Source organism: Heliangelus exortis, chromosome 8 (assembly GCF_036169615.1).
Source record: "Heliangelus exortis chromosome 8, bHelExo1.hap1, whole genome shotgun sequence".
In the NCBI taxonomy this organism is placed as follows: Eukaryota; Metazoa; Chordata; class Aves; order Apodiformes; family Trochilidae; genus Heliangelus; species Heliangelus exortis.
Window position 1 is genome coordinate 29,247,403 of NC_092429.1, and position 21,694 is coordinate 29,269,096.

General features: G+C 44.5%; 1 protein-coding gene across 1 annotated transcript in view; it reads left to right on the forward strand.

Moving 5' to 3' along the window:
• Positions 1–308: 308 nt before the first annotated feature.
• XPR1 (xenotropic and polytropic retrovirus receptor 1) overlaps positions 309–21,694 on the forward strand; it is a 93,773-nt gene continuing 72,387 nt past the window's right edge. The window contains exons 1-2 of the mRNA XM_071751374.1: positions 309–520; positions 6,837–6,888. Of these exons, the coding sequence (XP_071607475.1) occupies positions 452–520; positions 6,837–6,888 (121 nt within the window). The 5' untranslated portion in view covers positions 309–451. The remainder of the gene's footprint in view (positions 521–6,836; positions 6,889–21,694) is intronic.

Consider the following 21,694-nt stretch of genomic DNA (forward strand, 5'->3'; position numbering starts at 1 on the left):
CGACCCCCAAAGACCGGGACGGGGGGTTCCGGGGGGCTCCGGGGCATCCCCGCCGCTGCCGCCCCCCCCCACCGCCCCTCGCCCCGCCCCTCTCGGGCCCCGCCCCGCGCGGCGGTGGGCGGCGGCGGCGGTTGCCGTGGCGATGGCGCGTGCCGGCGGCCGGTTGGCTGCCGGGGCGGCTGACGGGCGGGAGGCGGCGGCGGGGCGGCGGGACGGGGAAGATGGCGGCGGCGGCGGAGGAGGCGGTGGCGGCAGCGGCGGGGCGGCGCTGAGGAGGCCCGAGGCGGGCTGAGGAGTGGCGGGGCCGGGCGGGCGGGGGCCCATGTGTGGTGGCGGCGGCCCCCCCCCGCCCCCCACTACCGGCGGCGGCGGCCCCGTGGCAGCCAAGCGCTGCTGAGCGGCGGCTCCGCGGGCGCAGAGCGAGCGCGGCCCCGGCCCGGAGGCGGCAGAGATGAAGTTCGCCGAGCACCTCGCGGCGCACATCACCCCCGAGTGGCGGAAGCAGTACATCCAGTATGAGGTAGGGCCGCGCCGCCTCGGCCGCTGCCCCCGGGCTGCTCGGCGCCCGTGTGTGTCTGTGTCCGTGTGTGTGTGTGAAGCCCCTTTCCCCCGCCGGCGGCCGGTGCCTGGGAGCGGCCGCTCAGGCTGCACGGCTCCCCCCGGCAGGCAGCGGCCGTGACACGGCGTCCCGCGGCTCCCCGCTGGGCTCCTCGGTGGGAGGACGGGGTTAACCCCCGGCGCTGCGGAGGTCACGGCTCTGGCCGGCCCCGGCAGCTCGGGACGGCTCGGAGGCGAAGGGGCGTTTCGTTAATTAATTAATTAATCGTTGCCTGTAACCTTTTGGGGAAGGGCAAAGGTCCCGCTGTAGAGGCAGCGGAAGGGCGGTGTGGCTCCCCGGGCATCCCCCGTCTCCGGTTCCCCACCGCAGCCCCACTCCGGGTGCCGGTACCGGCCGGTGGCAGTCGGTATTTTCAGTCATTTCTCGGTACCGCCGCCAGTTCTCGGCACCGGCTGGGGGTGACTTTGAGCGGCGACTCGCAGCCGCCCTCAGGCTGCCAAGGGCGGGATCCAGGGGCCCGCGGGCACCCAGCGCCGGCAGCCGGAGGCCCAGCCCGCCCTTCCCGCAGGAACGGGCCACGGCCAGGCTTGGGAAGGCGGGCGGCTTCCCCCGGTGGCCTAAAGGCATCAGCTGTTTGTTTGTGGTGGTAAAACGAGGCTGGGGAGGCTTTGCACCTTGCCACTGCGTACTCGATGCAGCTGAAGTGGTTGAACCGGGACGTGTGTGGCCACTGCTTTATACCAAGTTCTGCTGCACTAATCGTGAATTCTTGGCAGAACGCAGCTTCTCAGTTTTGGCCATGTCAGCTTTGGGAAGGTCACAGTGATCGCTTAGCTTCAGGTTTATGGTTTGTTCGGTTTAACTAGATGGAGCTCAGGGTGGTCGTTTGCAGGAGCAGGAGAAGTGGCTGTTGCCAGTGCTGTGGGGTCTTTTCCACAAGTAACCATTAATCCTAGGCTACAGAAAGCTGGTTGAAGGAGAGCCTAAACAATAGGCAAAACTTCTTAGCCGAGTTTGTTGTACAACATTTGTTATCACTTGAAGGCCTGGTTTTTTTCTCTTCAGGACTATAGTAGCAGTTTATTTCTAGTATCTCTGTTAACTTGTCTGCGTTTGCAAGGCAATCACGTTTATCTTAGCTTGCTTGATTACAGTGTTGAACCTGAAATGTTTATATCTGCCTTTTTGACTGTTCCTTTGTTTTCCTCTACCTGACTGCAAAGGAATGGATGTTTAAATAAAAACTGCAGCTGGATTGGACTTCTGAACAAAATTGTGATCTCCCTCAGTTGTTTGTAGAACTAGCTGACCAAATAATGCATCAGTCTTTGAGAAGGAGGAAATCCATTGTCTTGATAAAATAAAGTACCAGCCTGGTTCTGCATCGTGTTGTCTGTGCAGGAGTTTTCTTTTCTGTCTGGGAACAGAAAACTTGCAAATCCCTAAGAGAAGGTCTGGAGGTGGGTTGGAGAGGAAAGCAGGGAGGAAATAAAAAGGCAAAAGATTTGTCTGCCTGCTGACCTGACAGATGTAGAGGGAGGGCAAAGAAGACCCAGTGAACTATGACACCTTGATTAATGTGTGAAGAACTCTGCTGCTTATTGGCCACTGTTTTCATTATGGTAGGTTAATTTTCAGGTGTTTAACTAGGACAGTATCATTATGTCATTTTCCCTTCCCCCATCCTGATTTAAAATAAAGGTGGATTTCAGTAAAAACTTCGAAGATGTTATTCCTTCTGGACTTCCAGTCACCTCCTCCTTGGATAAACAGCTTAATGTGGAGTCAATTAAAACAAAACCCCCACCTTCCTTTTTAGTAGTAAGTTTCCAAACTCTTTGTTTCCCTTGTTGCAGCTGGCTGGATGTGAGTCAGCCTCCTGCTGATGCGTACAGTAATGGAATAGTCTGGCATTTATTATTCAGTAACTGGGGGTCGTGTGGGTGTGGTGCATAAAAGGCTGGCACTACCTTGGTTTACTTGTTGGTTATACTTGAGGCAAAAAGCATACAGCCCTCCTTTGTCAAGAAAGATGTGGAGTTGTTGGTTAGCAAACGTAAGGCTGAATGCCCCTTGTGTGCACCATGGCTTACAGCACACATTAAAGTAGAATTTAAGAGATATTTGTGTAATTTTTATGGCATTATTATGTTTCTTCATATGACAGCTTTTATCTTTTTCTTCTTAATATAAACAGTAATCAAGCACTGTTTCAGAGAGAGAAATTTTGTCCTGTTTTTTAACTCTGAAGAGATCATACCTGTTTCCAGGGACCTCCCATGTCAAGTTCAAGATGCTGATGAAAGGAGTAGAGGATGGTGTAGAAATGGCTTTCCTTAAGCCATTCTGTCTCAAAGCTTATATGCAGTCATCTTGTTTGTCCATGCTGATGTTTGTAGTTATTTCCATTGGAGAGCAGGTGACTCATGCAGTTGGAGAGCCCTGAAGTGTGGTGAGACCCAGGTAACCTGTGAGTTCCTTCCCAGGTGAAGTGTCTCTGGTTTGGTGGGATGTGCAGCACGTGTGGCTGTGAGGAGCTTTGCTTCACATAAAGTGCCAGTGAAACTAGGAGAAGGGTGTCATCTGTAGCTGAGGATGTCAGGAAGAAGAATGAGACTGCTGTGTTTTGAATACCTAAAAAGGTGTTTTTCACCTTCAGATGGTCTTTAACAATTTACAGGCCTCAGAGTTCTTACCATTAATGTAATCTTTCCCTCCAATGGTATTATAACTATATGTGTAGGCTTAGGGAAGATATTTGACCAGTGGAAGAGCTTTAGAGAGAAAAATCCATTCACTTTCTTCATATAGGAAAAAAACAATTATACTTGGATAGGTATGGCTTGGATTCTTATTTTCTTTCAGCCAAAGCTCTGCAGTGACTTTTACTGTATGTCTGCTTTCTGGGAAAGAGCACTTGGCTCGTAGAAAAGAGCAAAATGATGATGTATTCTGTTCTGTTTCATTCAGCCTTTCACAAAGACATTGACCATGACTGGGGCACCATTAACATGGGGCCTTACACAACCCTTGATCGGTTTAAATTTCTGTTTCAAATGTCCATTCTAAAGATTGCATGAAAGGATGGAAATTTTCTGTCACGTTTACTGAGCGAACCTGGCTCAGGTGATGGTTCTTGAGACCTCTGTGCAGAGGGCTAGGGGGGCTCTGTGTGAGGGCCAGGGCCAATAATGCAATACCAATGTGAAGGGATGTTTTTACTGCTGAGGTGCTTCACTGCATTGAATGGGAATTTTCATGTGCAGTGAATTTATTGGGGTGTTAGTTCCCTGTTTACCTATAAGCCAAGCTGCAGCCTCCTTTTGCTCTCGTGTCCATCCCTGCAGTGCTTGTAGGAGAAAGGAGAATGTTGCTCAGACTTCTGCACCTGGGTCTATATCTCCATGTCCAGCTGGTGGAAATTTGGTGGTGTTCTGCAGTTGCCAGATGGCAGTTCTGTCTCAGCTCATCTGGTCTGGGTTTGTTTATCTGCATGTAGAACTCTGGTGGTATTTTTAAAGAAAAGGTGCTCCATACCTTTGAAGTGGCAGCACCTGGGGAAGAAGGAGAATCAGAACAGTTATTACAGGTGCAAAGCTCATGGGAGAGATGGGTAAAAGGTAGGAGGAGCCTTTCCAGGAGTCTCCAGGCTTTAAGTGCTTTTGCCCCTGGAGAAGAGGAGCAGGTTGCTGAGTTTTAGAGGTCGTTTCTCTGAGACAAAACTTGCAGAAGGAAGTCGGGAGGGAAACCGGAACCCAGAGTGGAGGTAGCAGCTCTCCTTCAGAATCCCCTCCAGAAACAGGCTTTCTGGTTTTGGGACGGGGCCAATTCTGCTTGTCAAACCCTGCTTCATGATAGGCAGTTCACACCCAGGCTTGCCACCTCCTGACACAAATCTGTCGTGCTATTTCCCTATTTGTCCTTCCGCCTGTTAGCGGACGAGCTCAGGAGAGCAGAAGCAGTTTGGAAGCTACTCGTTTGAAACAGCAGTTTTGTTGAAGTGTTTTGAGGTTTTTGTCCTTGAATTAATTCACTGTTAAGTTTAGACATTTGCATTTTTAAGTGTGTTTTCTTCCTTTTTTTTTTTTTTCTGTTCTCTGATGCACATTTATACAAGTTTAGTGCAGGTGCAAGATGTGTCACTAGTACAATTTAAAATAAGGAAATAAACCTTTTTGTCTAGTTTGAGGGCAGGAAGGGTCATTCTCAAACATTTGAAGTTGAAGGTGATGGATGACTTTTGGAAACAATTCCTAAAATTCTGTAATCTTGAGGACGAAATAGGTGTGAAAGAGCAGTGAGCCTTTCCCTTTCAGGTTACTGCTCTACCTATATAGGTCAGGTAAGCAGAAATAAAATCTGCTGCCCTGCAGCTGCCAGATTGTAATTTGTCAGTCTGGATGGGAAGAGGCCTGGGGGACAGTTTACACCTGCAGCTTTCAGCATTGTTTAATGCAGGATTGTCAGCACTGTGGTTCTTTTTAATTGGTATTTAAAATGATGGGTAAAGGCAGAAATAGGAATTGCACTGCGAGGTTACCTCTGGCTGGGTGAAGGGATGGAGGTCTTACTCCAGTGACTTTGAATTTGCTGTCTCTTCAGGTTTGTTTATCCTGTTCTATGTGGTTTGTGGAAAAAGTTTGAGGTAGAGAAGGGTGGGTGATGAGTGGGATGAAAAAGGAGGAAGGCTTTGTGACCACTTGAGGTAGTAGGGAGGCAGATGATGTGCTGCTGACCTGTGAATCATGGTGGGGAGAAAAGGACTGGAGTGGTTGGTAGGAATTTTTAAAAAGCACTGATGGTAGAGGGGAGATGTGCCACTGGAACAAGGATCACTCAGCAGTGGCTCAGTTGGGAAAACAATTATGCAAGTGACCTGTGCTGGGACCTCTGTGGACTCAGGAGCCAGACCTTTGAGAGCTCTCTGAGCTGCTGGTGTAGCCTGCCACCTGAGATACCTTGTGATAAACAGACATGTCCTTTAGACCTTATATTTACTTAACAGAACTGTAACCACCGTGTCACAACAGTGCTGAGTTTCCAGCTGCTGAGCTTGTGGCTTTTGCTTGGAGGGTATTAGGTTTGGTACTTAGGCTGTGGTGTTTTGACCTGGGGGACAACAACACAGGAGGAGGTAAATGCAGGTGTGTAGGATTCTGGAAGTATAGGAAATGTTGGGAAACAGCCAGAAGAGACAGGAACTAGAAGGACCTGAAGGACTTTTGTGGTTTAGGTTTCTGTGGGCTAAAAACTAAGAGAAGAAAATCTTATTTTTCTCAACAGCCCAATGTGAAGCCCATTCACATAAGGTCTGGGCACTAAGCTGCCTGTCTTTGTCAAGTGGTGTGGGGTCTAAATGAACCACTTTGCAGTAGCACTGGGCCTGTTCTGCTGGCTTCTAGTTCCAAAATTATGTCCAGATACTCCTTCAGCCTTGGATCTGAGTTCAGTTTGTTTGACATTTTCTTGTGTTTGTGATGTGAAAGAGAGCAAATTTTCAGTCTGTGGAGGGAACAATACCAGAGGCTTAAGAACTGTCTGAAAAAAGATCATTTGAAAGGAGCTGCAGGAGATGAGGATTCTGGTGTGGTGCCTCCTTTCTGGCACTGGTAACAGGAGGGGTGTCTGCCAGGGGTGCTCAGGGTGTAAGATCCCTGTGTCCTGGTTCTGGTGCCTGCACTGCTCCCCTCTGCCCGTGGTCACTGGGAGGCAGCCCATGGGTTCTCCAGGCTGTGCAGGACTGGTTAATGCTTCTGCCTGCTCTTAATGTTGTCCTTGAGTTTCCACCTCAAGAAAAGGCTGTCACCTCTGGCTCCCTAATCAACTTCATCATGTTGTCTTCAGCTTTTATATTTCTGTGCTCCTATATAACAGGGATAATAAATCCCTGAGGCTGCTTTTCCTCCAATTACCTTGACAAACTCCTTTCTGTGTCACGCAACAGTGATTGGTTTTGTTTTAACATCCTACCAACCTGGCAACATTTTTCCAAAGGATGATGTTGATAAACACAGCTGGAAGAATTTTTATAAATTGGTAAGGTAACAGGCTTTAGGCAAAGCAGTCAGGAAACATGAACTTGTGTTTCTCTTGTTAACAGAAATACATGTGATAGCATGGACATCACGTTCCATAGCTTTCAGTGTCAGTCTGGAGGATAAAAGGGCTTTAATTGCTTTTGTTTTCAAGCAAACGTGTAAAAAAAAAAGTAAATGTTTTATTTTATTTTTTTTTTTAAATGCTGACAGTATTTCTGTTCTCTCTCCCTCCACTGCAGACTTTGAAAGAGATGCTATATGCAGCTGTGGACCAGGCCCCTTCTATAGAAGGTAAGCAAGCTGTAACTGAGAATCATGTTTTTCTTGGCTGGACACATAGTCCTGCTACTTGTCTGTCTTCAGTCCTCCTAAATTGGTAAACTTCATACACAATGCCTGGCCTTTCACAGCCTACATGCTATTTTGGATTGGTAGAACTCCTTGTCCTCTGTCATTAGGACAATATATGTCTTTGTGTAGGTCAGGACTCCAGCAGCTGGATTCCTCTTGCTTATGAGGACATTCACTGGTGGAAGCACTTTCCCCACCACTTGAGGAGAGCCCTTTGTTTTCCTGGGACAGCCTCTTCAGGAGGTGGCTGTGCCAGAGCCCTGCTGCTCCTTGGTTTGGTCCTGGGGAACTGAACTGGAGGAGTCTCATGGTTTTGTTCTGTGTCCCCCCCAAATTCTGTGCTGCCTCTTGTACGTGGCCATGAGTATATTTTCTTGTTTTCCTGTGTTTATTGCCACTGAGTGTTCCAGATTATTTTACTGCAACGTTTGGTTTTAAGCTCACTGTGCAGAATTTCTCAATAGAGCCCTCTGCTTGATCTTCATCCTTCTGTTATCTTTGAAGCACTGAATAGTTTTTGTCTGGATGTTGCACCACTCCCTACATTCTTGCCCTTCGTGTGGATTGCAAACTGGTTTTTAATTTTCTCACCATTGTTGTTTTCACTGTGATTGCAGTATAATGTTATTTTCACTGACCTCTTTGCATGTGGCTCTGGGCTTCTCATGTATTTATGGAGCAGAACAACTGCTGCTTCTAGTACAGTCAGTTGGCCAACATGAATAATGCTAGAAACTGTTAATGTTAGCTTATCAACTACTTTCTTTGTACTGATTACAACTGGGAAATGAGGTATGACATTGGGAAAAAAATGTGGAATTATAATTTTTTGTTTTTAACTCTACCTGATCATTGATTCGAATTTTTAAACAGAAACTGCAGGAGTTAATAGACTAAGTGTATTGGGAAATCTTCAGTTATACTCTTCAGAGTCACAATCTAAGCTGAAAACTTCATTGAAGCAGTGCTCAGACAGGCATAGTACTTAGATTCAACCAAACACTTGGTTGTTCACTTGACTCAGCCTCTGCTAATTTTGTTAATCAGTCACTCTTTTCTTTAAAGTGCAAGTCCTAGAAGTAGATTTCTAAAGGTATTGGTCCTGGAGTCATTTAAAATATGTGGCTAATTGTTGGAAAACTGAGGAAAACTTGCCAGCAACACAGTGTAAAAAAAGGAAAATCTTACTGCATTTTTTTGAGTGGCAAAATTGCTTAAGCACAACTCGCAAATCCTTCTGCCTGACACCACAAAACTAGTTTTCTAGCTAAGAGGAACTGAAGTGTTTTGTGTAGGCCAAACTGATTATCTTTATTATTAAAGACACCTTACTAATTTTGTTGTAAGTCCAACATTGTTTTTGTGGAAAACTGGAGCATTTACAAGGTGCTTTTTTATTTCCTGAGAGCAAATGGTGTCTGTGCTAATAAAATGTCATAGTCTAGTGTCTGAGCTTGACTTAGTGGGTTTTACTTGTGATATGGAGAATTTCAAGGTGGGCTTTGAGTTACTGCAAGTTGGGAACAGGATCCTGGATCTAAATGGTTCAGCTTTTGTTCTGTTGGTTATCTGGTTCCCTGGTGACCGTTCTCATTGCTCTGCATTGAATCATATCTATGTCCATCTGCTTTGTCCTGTTTTCAGGTAGCAAACATAGAGTGTGATGGTAATCAAAACCCTGTAGATGTGAATAAGCAAAGTCTGTTGAGGCTGTGTGATAGGAGGAGATTGTTTGTAGCCATCTCCTGCCACAAGTGGAAGGTCCTGTGACTCCTTGTGTTTAATGAGTTGTACCAGACTGTATGGATGTTCTTTTTGGCAGCTGCTAGCTGTGCAAGGTGTTCTTTAATATGTTCAAAAATATGTGGGTTTTTTTTCTTTTTTATCCTCTGATGTCTGCTTTTATAATGACAGTTTTCTGCATACCAGTGTTACTCCTCCAGATGCTCATCATCTTTTTACAAGGCTTTTGCCTGCTGAAACCTCACCATCCTTCCACCTGATCAGCATCTGTACAAACTAAGTTTTTAGTCTGTTAGTTCAGCCTCATACACGTCACTGGAAAGTGTCACATGATGCTTGATTCCCAGACATATGATGGGACTTGCTTGGTTGGTGTGAGCAGGTGCCCCTCCTGAGCTGCTTTTGGGAAGAAGCTGTGAGAATGGAGATGTGAAAACCCAGCGTGGTGCTTGCTTTCTCTGAGGCAGATTGTGCAGCACTGCACAAGTATGTACTACTGACCTCACCATGAGCGTGTTGCTTTTTTGGCATTCTTTGTTCCTCCCACTGCTTCCTGTCCCATTTGTCACCTAAGTAAAGCAGGTTACTGGACCACTGCTGCCTGGAGTCCTCCCGATTATTCCACTTGGTGAGCAGATGTGTCTGCATCTCCCCAAGCTCCTTACGATGCAGCTCTTCTCAGCTGCAGTGGAGATGAAAGTGTGGCTGTAAATTATTCATTCTGATTATCTGCTTGAACGGACAGGGTTCACTCTAAATATTATTTCCTAGAATGTTTGTCTTTCAGATGTTGAAGTTTAGCCTCTCTTCTAATATGTCTGTAAACAGATGTCGTAATATCAGATGGTAAGAGGGTATTTTGTTGTATCCTCTAACTATGGAGATGACATATTCTGCTTTGACACCCATCCTGAATTTCAGCAGCACCTTTTGAACTGGCCTCACTGCTGCTGAGAGGCTGGAATGGTCTAACAGTGCAGGGTGGAGAGTGGGAATGCTTGGAGACCCAAAACAAAAATGTTAAAATGGTATCTGCTTGGTAGGGGGAAAATGTTAGTGGTGATGGAGGTCCTCTGCTGGTACCTCTGATCTCTGTGTTCACTATTTATTTGTGCTAGATTAGAAAAGCAGGAGGTTCCAGTGTGGGACATTTGGAGAGTGCCAGCACTGGCAGCATGTCCTGTGTGGTTACACCCTTGTTTCTGCTTTCACTAACAGCTACAGATCTTTAGTTTGGCTTCATTTCTGTTACTAAATAAATTAAATGGTATTCTTCAGGTTGATAAGTAATCGTAGTGAACAAGCAGGGTGTGGAAAATCACATTCTTTTTTTCCAAAGCAAGTTTTGAAGCTGACAGGTTTAATTTGTTACGATCAGATAAGCACTGTAGGATTGATCAAAGGCTTCTGGTTTGTCTGTATATATACAGATGTCTTTTGAGTTCAAAATAAACATTTATTTCCAATTGCATAAGCTTACTTTGTGGAGGGTTGAGTTTTGTTTACATGGGTATGCTTAGGCTTGGGGGAGTCTTCAACAGAAGTGTTTCACATCAGCTGCCACAAAGCAGCACAAGCAGATGAGTGCTTTGTCTTTATTTCACTTGGGTGCACACTCATAAGGGACATGGGGTTTTGGGTCCTTCTGAAGGACACATGTGACTGAAGGTTGGTGTCCTACACCCTAGGTGTTGGTCCTTGAACCCGTGCAGATTGTAATTCAGTCTGGAGGCCTCTGGATTTTTTATTTGTGTGTAAACTAGAAAAAAAAAAATCCCATGACAGTCTTCAGTTGGAGGCCTGATGCCAGGTGTTGGATTAGCAGTAGAAAAACTTGATTTTGGAGCACAGATGCCCATATGAAAATTACTGCAGTGAACCTTGTTCTCCTGTGGAACTCATTTTTACTGTCCAAAGCAGCACAGTGTTTGCAGCTGGTAGCACTGAGGCTGCCCTTGTGCTCCCTGCATCCCTTCAGAGCACCACAGCCCCACCTCTGCTGTGATGCAGTGACTGCCCTCAGGTACTGGGGGGAAGGGGGGGAACATGGGTTAATGCATGGATTGTGCAGGTGGCTGTTTCTTTCTAAAGGAAATTTTTGTGGGCAGTTGGTGGAAGGGCTGAGCCTCCTCACTCTTTCTGTTTGCTTCATGGCCTTATGGATTGATCTGCTGATTCATCTGTGTGCAGAAGCTGGGGAGCTGGTGGTGTTGCTGAGCAAACCTTTTTTTTTTTTTCCTTTGTTTTCTGATGTATTCTGGATAATTTCCTCAGCAGCTCAGAGAACTTTGAGGCATTCACACTCAGTTAAGAACTCGAGACCTATGCGTACCAGAGAGTGTAGGTTCAAGGCTGCTTCTGAGCTTAGGGATGGGCAGTTAATTGCTTTGTAATTTTGTTCTCTACCCTTTTTTGCTTTACTTAAGCATCCTTATTGTTGACACCTAAGAGCAACTAAACCCAGGATAATCAGGGAGCTGTGTATAGCTGAGGAGGTAACAGTGAAAGCTGGACCTGGTAGAAAAGGCTGGCACATGGAGACAGGATCCTTGTGAGGCTGCTCACTGCTTATCAGCCCAGCTGCAGATCATTCTGTGGTTGCCCTAACAAGTACATGAATGTGAGGCCAGAAAAATTAATAGTTTATCCCATGAGAAGCCAGCGTACTGAAGAACATCATCTTGGGCTTCTTGGGCTAAACATTCTAGCCAAGAAAATCAAGACAATGCAAATCCCATCTATTCCTCAATGCTGCACATCTGGATTTCAGTGCTGGTTGTGGAGATGCCTCCAGCAGAGCCATATCACCAGTGCTGACCCCACTGCTGCCCAAGCCAAAGGAGGGGAGCAGCATGAGGAGAGCCTGACCACCTCACCACTGTGATCACTTCTGAAAGAAAAGAATCCTGCTCGTGCCAGCAAGACCAAACCTGACTCCCAAATTAACAAGCATTTCAGCAGCTTCCTAAAGTGAATTATTTCCTCACAGGGAGGTCACAAATGGAGGGGGAGATGCTGCCTTTCTTCTTTCTGGTGTATGCAGGGGAACAGCAACAGCAGAAGTGCTCAGCTGCACTTTTTTCTTTCTTTTTCCTGTTTGTATTTGCTTTCGAGTAATTTAAAAAAAATATCAGTCTGTTACCTTTCTAGGGGCTAGAGGAATGAACAGCACTCATCATTTCACTGGTATGTGCCAGGATTCATGTCAGTGGTCAAAACCTGAAGGTTGGAAAGTAGGAAAGATTGGCAAAGCTGGAAGATTGGCAGACAAGTGCCTTCACCAAGGCATTCCTGAGACAGCAGCAGACATCAGGCAGCACGTTGTGCTCTCAGCTGTAGACATGAAGAAGAGCTGCACGTGTAGGTACAAGAGGCTGGTGTTTAGTGCTTTGTTTCAAGAAAAGACTGTGTTAGACATCTTAACAGCAAGATTAACAGTGGGTGTAGGAGGCAGCCGCTGGGTTTCTAGTCATTCCTTTGGAGCTGTATTTGAAATAGGTGATGTGAATTATTAGGCAATTAAGATTTTGGATGATACTGTAGCCACTTAGTGAATAATGCAGTATGAACTCAATTTGATTGGTTTCTCTGTCTTTAAAAATGCATGCTGTGGGCAAAGGGAATGAGCAGTACGTCCCTGGAAGGAAATCTCATTCTTCTCTATCAGAGGTTCTTGTAAGATGCTTCAGAAAAATGGCCAACCTGCTGATACCCTGGGGAGTCCTGGTGCCTCCAGGTGATACAGTGGCAGAGCAAATGTTATCCCTGGGCACTCTGCTACTAAAGCAGCCCTTGAGCATTCCCTTAACCTGCTGCAAGGCCATGGCACCTGGTGGCTGTCCCAGTCATGGCCTCTGAACCTCAGGGAGTCTGTCTCCGGATTACTTTTAATATTAGCAAGGATTTGGTTCAATAGTCAACAGACTCATGGTCATGTTTCTTTTTCCTGATTTCTGAAGTGAAAATGAAGGCTAGTTGTGTATTTCACCTCTTTTGTTTGCAATGTATCTGTAGCCTTGCAGCTTGACTGCTTTTTAGCAAAAGTAGATACCGAATTAATTTTAAAATGTAGCAGTATGCTTTGTAAAATACACACTCTTTAGTTACTGCAACATTATAGCATCTTCGTGTTACAAAGCCACAGTTAAAAAAAAATGTGGTTCAGAAATATTTTATTAAATTTATTGTATGGACATTTGGTTAATATATTTTAGATTGTTTTGTGCTACTTTTGTTGAGCGTGCTGGCCCTTTTCCTTGACATAGTACAGCTTAAATGTAAAAGTCTGATCCTGTGGTTCAGTTCCCCTGTGATCTGGGGAGGGGTGTAGCTTCAAGAAGACTGCACAGAGGTACAAAGGATATTTTACTAACCCATGATATGAAAAGAGTATGTTAAGCTCCTTAGCTGTAAGGCAGCAGCACTGAATCAGAGTTGTGCATGATCAGCTAGAAATCACAAAGAAAACTACATGAAAATACACAAATCTGGTTTGGGGTTTTTTTTTGTTTGTTTTGTTTTTTGGGTTTTTTGAAGTAGTACTTACTCTGGAAGGTGAATGGCATTGGAGAGGGCACAGGGGCTGTTCAGAGCCAGTTTGTGGGCACCAGCACTGTGCACTCTGCAGCTCAACTTCCCTCTGCAGAGGGGGAAGCCTTGTTTATCTCCTAGGAGATGGAAAACCAATTTCTGCTTCCTGATGCGAAGCTGACAGGCTATTTGACTTAACAAGAGAGGCAGGCAGTGTGATTGGGAAGGAGGAAATTGCATACCATAACACACCAATATGAATGCAATTTATTTTGCATGTGCTCTATAGCTCCAGGCACGCATTTTAGGGGTTTGTGTGTGAGTTCTTTGCATGCTGAAATGCGAGCTCTAAATAGCAAAGAGAGGCAAATTTGGCATCCAGGCTGTGTTTATAATCTAGGTTTTATTTTTCCTGTAATTGCCTTGCATGCTTTTACAAACACTCCTGATCTATTTCTGGGGCAAAGCACAGAGAAGCTGAAAAGATGGGTGCGAGTGAGCTGTTAACCTGGGGTCTGTGGTGTCCTGCAGTGGCATTTTGGTTCTGGTGTGTGGCCAAGGTGTGTGCTATTCCTGTGCTGCCTTTCCTGGTGCCCTGTCCCCCCCTTAGGTTTCCAAGAAAGCTACAAGAAAAGTAGCCTACTGTCCTACTACAGTCCCATAATGTGACGGCCATAGGGAAAAAATGGCTTTGTTGGTCTAACACCATTCTTTGTTCTCATCCTTGCCTATTCCAGCTGCTCAGTCCTTCCTGTGAGTTCATGGGGGATATCTTTGTGTTCTTCATGCCACGTGGACAGTGTGGTTGCTGCTCTGTGAGGCCAGGGTATGCTTTCTGAAGGCAGCTCCCCTGTGAGCCCAGCTGCAGGCGTGAGTTGGAAGCAATGCAATAAAATGGGGTAACAATGACAAGGATTGGCTGATGTACCTATAGGGTAAATTCTTTAAAGGAGTTAATGGAATTTGGCTTGTTCTTCAGTGTTTTGGTGTGGATCTACCTTCCCTGATGAGAAGCAGCAGTTAGAAAAGAAGGAAATAAATAATCTGAGCATTTTGTGTTACTTCACAGTCTTTCCTATATGCCAAATGGTCCTTCAGCTCTGTAGCCACCCAAAGGAAAGGTTCAGTTTCCATGCCTAGCCATAGGAGAACATGCTTCTCTATTAGAAGGCTTGGTTCTGCTTGGACCTTGGTGAACACAGGGGCAGGGCAACATTTTTTAGAAGATTTGTGTCCCTTTGAAGCCTTTAAGAGGTTACGGTTCACTGAACTGCCTAGAGACAGGAAGGCTTCCCAGAACAGGTAAAGGAAATGAGAAGTCAGAATGCCTTCTGTGTTTCTGTGATCAAACAGGACATGAGTGCTCACAACTGGTAACTGTGTACATATGAGCTGCATTTGTGGGTTTCAGATGCTGTAGGTGATGCTCTCAGCACACAATCTTAACTTCTGGTATAGTTTTAATTAGTAGGATGTTGGTAAGGCTTGTTTATTAAAACTGTCTCACAGGGTCAGCTGGTAAAATATGGATTGTGAATGAAATTTGGAGCAGTTGGAGACAGAGAGGTTGAAGACAGGATGCTGAGCTTGTAAGGTTTGTCACACCCGATGGGCCCCATCTGCTGTGATGATCCTGTCTGGAAAGTGGCTGCTGTTTCTGGTGAGCACCTCAGACCCTGCAAAAATACCCTGTATCAGGTGTGAGTTTAAGCAATGTATCAGCAGTGGGGAGCCTGCCACAGCTTTAATACAGCTCTCTTCAGCAGATGTTGTCTTCATGGTGAAGCCTCAGAAAGTGAAGGACCAAGGAAAGTGAAGAGGAGAGGCAGACAGGTTCATCTGGCTGCTTCTACCCTGCCAGGAGCTGGGTTGGGGCTCATCCCTGGATCCTGGAGGGGCTGCAGTACAGAGTGGGGCTTGCCAGGCTGCCTTTGGTTCCTGGCTTGCTTTTCTGTGTACATGTGGATACTGTTCTTCCCCAGCTGGTGCCTTTGGCTCTGATGTTACCTGCACCCATGTCTTCTCACAGCAGCAGATTATTTTGGTACTGTCAGTGTGCAATAGGATTTTGATCTCGAGTCTTGGAGGCTCCAAAGGTGCTGTTAAAAGCTTTCAAACCTGACCCTCCAGTTTTAGAAATCCATGTGCAGCTCAGCTACAACTGATCTGTAATGATTTCTCTTTCAGTTTCTCCTGCTTTCAGCTCCTGCAGGTTCAATCCCAGCTTTTGCTCTCAGCTGATGGAGTGGGGTGGCTGTGGCTGATCGCAGGGTGCTGTCTGCAGCAAGCATGCACCCAATCACTTCCCAGCTTGAAAGGTGTGTGATCTGGGCCTGGGCTTGCCTAAGCACAAATCCCAGTAATGAATTAGTCATCAGGCACAGAATTCTTTTCCCTGGGGATGGAGAAGGAGGCTGGTACATCCCAGCTGTCAGTCAGGAATTGCTGACGCAGGAACTCTGGCCAGATGAGAGGGTTTCCCCCACCCCTGATGATGAAGGGAGGCCAGGATGCCAGGTCCTCTCCTTTGGTATGTCCATATTTAAGTGTGTGCTTAAAGGCTTTGGTCTATCTACCTAGCTTAAATAAAGCTGGTAACTAGCTAATAGTGAAACCAAAGGCAGCAGACCTTAACTGCAGCAACTCTGCACTTTCCCACTTGTGATGGAATTTCACTGGATGGTATTTCTGTGGTGGGCAGGGTGTGCCGGAGGGGTTTGCCATCCATTTCAGGAGTGATTTCATGGTTATTGAGGTACATGGCTGATAATGGGCTCAGTTGGGAAAGAAATGTTTCTGCTCCATCACCTTCTTATCCTCAGCCACAGTTCTCATTTTGTAGTGGTTTTTTTTCTTTCTTACTAAGTGTTCAGCTGTGACAAGTGGCTGGTGGTGGCTGGTCTCATGCATGATAATTATCCTCTAAGATGTGTGGGAGCTTTTACCTTTCAAATGTGCAAGAGAAATTGTGGCATTGTGCTCTTTTGTACGTAACTAGATCAGTGCCTGGGATTATCACCTGTGTGTGCTGTTTTACTCTTTAGAGTGGATAAAAGAATCTAGGGTGGGTATTTTCATCCTGCCTTGTGAACTTCTCCTAGGCGGATCCTTTGGACAGCTGCCCTTATGGCTCCCAGCCAGCATGTCAATTTTTCTGTTACCTTTGCTGGACAAACACCATGTGCAGCAGCAGATAAACAAGGGATTCTTTGCTCTAGAGAGGGGAATTGGCACAAGAACCTCAAGATTGTGGTTGATACTGTGAGCTTTTGAATTATTCTTTTTGAATACTGCCTAACGATGCCAAAGCTTTGCAAGTAGGAGCTTCCAGTTTGCCTTAACCTTCTGGTAGCTGGTACTTCACTGGAAAACCATGGAAGTGATTTCATTATAATAAGTAAATTTATCCTGTGAAAGAAACTTTAATCATGTAGGTTTGTTTTTTTTTTTCATCACTTCCTCATACTTAGTTGGGAATTGATAAAATCTGGTGGAGGTTTCAACATCCTTAAGGGCTTGCAGGATTAAAATGATTCATTAACTGTTCTAATTATGTGACTTCTAGGGCATGCCTGTGTGCTTCAGGGCAAATAGGTAAAATGGCAAATGTATGATACCTGGCCTAAATAATGGCTTCTCCTTACATGTGTCTGAGCAGCTGGTGGGACTGTGAAAAATTTTAGCAAAAAAGCCCCCCTCAAATATAATGCTTGGTCAGATGATGATACATGGCCACTCTCCAGGGGCATTTTTATTTGGCAGCTACTTACTTGAAGGCCTGAAAACTTGCCACAGGACTTTCTCCCAAGGGTTGTTGAAGGATTTGGGTTGTTGATGTTCTTGGTGTTGCCAAAGGCAATTTTTTTTTTCTCTGTGAAGCAAGCAGATCTCTATTTTCCGGTGATTGATGCAGGCTGGTAAAGGCTGCTTTTGAAATTCAGATTGCAGGCAGCTTCTGACATCTGTGTCACAGGTAGCTGCTCTGAGGTGGACTGGTAGATAAGGCTGTTGTGCATGCCTCTTAAAGTCTTCAATGCCAGAAAGCTGAGCTGAAATGTTTTATTTTTATTAATGTAAGTAACTTGAAGCAGTCACAAAAGGCAGTAATTTGTGAAAGTGTCACAGGCCTGAGTCTTCTAACCTTAACTTCAGTTTCTATTCAGGAGGGGTAGAATGTCACCAGCTGAAACCAAGAACAACAAAAATTTAATTTCCTGATGGTAGAAGAGAAGCTCATAACGTGATGGTGTCAGGAGCAGAGAAACCAGCTTCTTGAGAAAAGCTGCACCTGATGGTTTGTCTGGATGCTGATCACTCCAGAGCTGGGCAGCTCATTGCTGTGGAGGAAGGTTCTCCTGGAAGAGGAGAGGGGTGGTAAATGGCCTTGACCTGGGCTTTGTCACCATGTGCTGAAAGAAAGGCTTGATGGTACTTGAGAGTTTGCTAAGATTTGTCAAAATGGAGTTCTGGTGTATGTCAGTAATGTGTGGTGTAGTATCAAAGAGGATGCTTATTGAGCATCATTTATTATGAAAATGCTTATTGAGTGGTTTCCTTTGAATGTGAGTGAGCAGGCAGAAGGTAGGTTGTTGATACATCTGTGAACTGAAAAGTAATGTAAAATTGAACCTAGAAATAACTTTGTTACTCTGGAAGTGATCATTTTGTAATGGCACCAACAGGGAATAACAGAACTGGTCCCATTGGAATTATTATGAAATCAGAACTCTACTTGCAAACACGATCTGAGGAGTAAGCACTGCACCATCACCATGCCATGACAGTGTTTTGGGGTTTTTTTTTTCTTGGTGCTTTTTTCCTCTTCCCACCCTGGAACAGAGAAGTCCCCTGTGACATTTCTCACAAGTGCAAAATGCTCTTAGGAAAAAGGCTGCTGTTGGAGGCTGTGAGACCCTGGAGTGAGCCATGTGTTGTGGCTGAGTAACCACAGGTTATTTGAACAATGAAGGAGAGGTATGTGGAAGACAGCACACATTCTCCAGTTGCAGGCAAGAACTGTTTTTTCTTGCATTTCTTTTAGGGAAACAGTCAGGCTCATTAAAGTGATTAATTAATGCAGTTGACTGTCATTAATCTTTCAGAACACCAATATATAATAGATATCTATCTCGTTCAGTAAAATCCATTAGTGTGCTGTGACCCTGTGCTAATTGTTCAACTTGCTCCTCTTTGAACAGCTGAGGTAGATGCACATAGATTACAGATGGGCAAGAATGGCTCCCTCACTGATGAAAATATTTCATTTGATAAAAGAGAAAATAATGCCAGCACTCCAACTCTTCAGTGGTTAAATGACTGAAGTAGAAAATGTCATTAATGGTATTAAATAGGAGTGAGGAAGACATGATAATGGGAAGGGAGAAAATTGGTGCATCATCATGTAGAACTTTGGTGTCACTTTGATCCATAAGAGAACTCATTTAAAACTTGTTTATTTAAACTGTTGATCATACAGTTCACTGGCTTTGGAAAATGAGGATGAGGGAAAAGTTGAGGTTTTGGATACATCAGGGGTTTCATGGGACTATGATTTGAGTGACTTCAGTGCAGTGGAAATCAGTGCCCAACTAGACTTTTTAACTTTAGGCAGACTTTCACAACCCAGTCAAAGTGCTACTCAGAGCTACATACAAAGAAACGTTACAGAAACTTTTTTTTTCTTTAATATTTTACAGTAGTAATGTGTATACTTATTTGAAGTAAAAATATGATGTGCCTAAAAGGATAGACAGTACCTGAACTTAAGGAAGAACAAGATGGAAGGGTAAGATGATTACAGTGCCTAAAACACTGATGAAAGGCTGTGCTTATTTCCAGAATAATGGGTAAAATCCCATGCAGCTATGTTTACACAACTATGTGATTATCTTCATGTTCCCAGTTGTCTCAAAAGTGATTATTTACACCTTGTAAATGGATTGGGTTTTGTTTAAATCTGCAGGGTATTTTTGATGCTCTTCAGCTGATTGTAGAAACTAGTTGGAGGAGAAAGATTTATGGCTACAGTTTACTCATAATCTCAATGTGTTTTCATTTGAGTCAGTTGAAAGAGGTTGACCTCCTCTTACAAGAAATCCATATGATCTCATAATTTGGATAAAAAACCTAAACCAAGCAAACCAAAAACCACCCACCAACCCCCAAACCTCTTTTTTAACATGTCTGTTTTAGGCAAAAGGGTATGAATTGTAGATTCATTTAAAAATCCTTTAATAAGGGAAGGACTTTCTGTTGCTGAGCAGATGCTATTTAGGTTGTGTGGCAGTGGTGAATCCTTCTTAGGGTAACAGCAAAGCTCAGAGTTACTTTAGGACTTGGTGAGTCTCTCCCTGAAGTTTTGTTGTTGCTGTGTGTGCTCTGCCTTCACGGTGTTGCTGGGCATGCATGAGGGCTGAGCTGCTCTTGCCATCTGATGTAGTCCTTCTGAATTTCTGACATTTCTTTGGATGCTTTTGGTGTCTCTAAATTTCTGAAAACTTTTGAAACTTCTTCAGATGTCTCCAGCTTCAATGGATACTGAATGTTACTTGTCCAGTACAAGCCATCTGTTATCTGTTTTGTCAGCCTTTGGTTACTAACATTCAAAGGAAAAAGGTTCCCCTCAGTGGTGCATTTTTTTGCTTTGCCATCTTCAAACAAGTTAATTTTGTGAAGTTCCTCCATTCGCCCAAGTTTCTTATCTCTGCAGTCCAGGTTTGAACATTCACATGCATTTTTTTGGGGGGGATTTGGAAGGGAGAGGTTTGGAGGCAGGAAGTAGTCTTCCCTCAGTTATTGGTCACTTTTGTGTTTCTTCCATTCATCTTCATTTGTACAATAAAATGGCTTAAAACTGTATGAATTTCTACAGGTTGAATCATGGCTTAAAACTGTATGAATTTCTACAGGTTGAATCATGGCTTAAAACTGTATTAATTTCTACAGGTTGAATCATGGCAGTGGATTTTTGTGCTGTCACAAATGATGGCACCCTTATGCCAGTTGGGTCTTGCTGGAAGAGATGGTACTTGTGCTGGTGATAAAAGCTAGAAGCAAACCTGGTGGTTTTGTTCTTTGGACCCCTGCAGCAGTGCTGAGGGTTATGCAGTCAAAATTTCACCCTGTGCTGATATTTTTCAGCTGCTACTGTATGTGTGTTTAGTAAAGAATAATCCTGGGAGAAAAGCTCCCTGGTGGGACCCCCAGAACACGGTGCTCGATCGCTGGAAGGTGCTGAATATTCTGAATATCTGCTGCAGTTGTATTTTTGATTAGGCTGTTGGGTTTGTTTTGGTTTCTAATTCAGAATTTAGACACCTGCAGCTGGCTAAAAACTGGCGTGAAAGTCTCTCACTGCTATTACACAGGAGTAATTTTTGTTTGTAACTTTTGCTGTCTCTGGTGAGCACCAGCGTTGCTTGTACCAGATTCCTGATGCATTAAACTGTTTTAACCTTGTACACAGGCTTAATTCTTCACTAGATCCACCACAGGTGTTTGTTCAGAACTTTTAGAACGCTTAATATTGTAAGTGTGGAAATATTTCCAGGGTTCCCTTTTCTCAAATTGCTGGGTTCTGTACCTTTTAATTGGATTTTAGGCAATCTGATTAAAAATGGAGTTGAGTGGGGAGCATGTTAACCCAGAGATGATGATGTCAGACCTTTAAACTTAGGATATTTTCAGATCAGCATGAAATAATTCAAGTTTCTGTTAGTGTTATGGGCAGCTTTTGGCAGAAGTCCTCCAAAGCACTTGGGAGTGTCTAAACTTCTGTCCTGCATTTGCAAACAACTTGGACTCTTCATTTGTCTTGTAACTTGAGAGGGAGGCAACAAGTGGACTAGATGGCAGCCTGAAAGGTTTTGTGTGAAGTTATAAAAATGGGTTGGCTTTAGTAAAAGTGTTATTTGACTGTATTCTAAACTGTTTGTCTTGAAAAATGTGGATTTCTCCACTCTCTACAACTGCAACTGAAGAAATTTTGTTTGTACTATGGAAACTTGTATTAGCAACAGAGCATAGGAATCTCTAACTTGCTGAAAGTTTGGATCATGTGGTAATTTTCTGTGATAAACCAGTAAAAGTGTAAAAGCAATTGGGTCATTTTTCTCCAAAAGATGAGTTTAAAAAAAACCTGAAATGAACAACACTTCCAATAGGTTGACTGATATTTTAGTAAGCTACTCTTATTGCTAAGTTATGGGGTTTTTTATAGCTTGCAGGGGAAAAATAAAGAATATATTGAAGAGCACACTGTACACTATTTTGGTGTCTTAATGCCAGCATTTAAACTTAGAATTGAGGTTAAAGAACGTGGACCATATGTGCTACTGTCTCTACAAAATGAGGGTGAGGCTGATTATCTACAAATGAAACAGCACTGCTTTGAGCAGGGGTTTATTGCCTGCTTCCTTGGCTGTGAGGCTCGTGGTTGTATTCTCTCTTCCACAGGTTTTTAGCATATGATCTG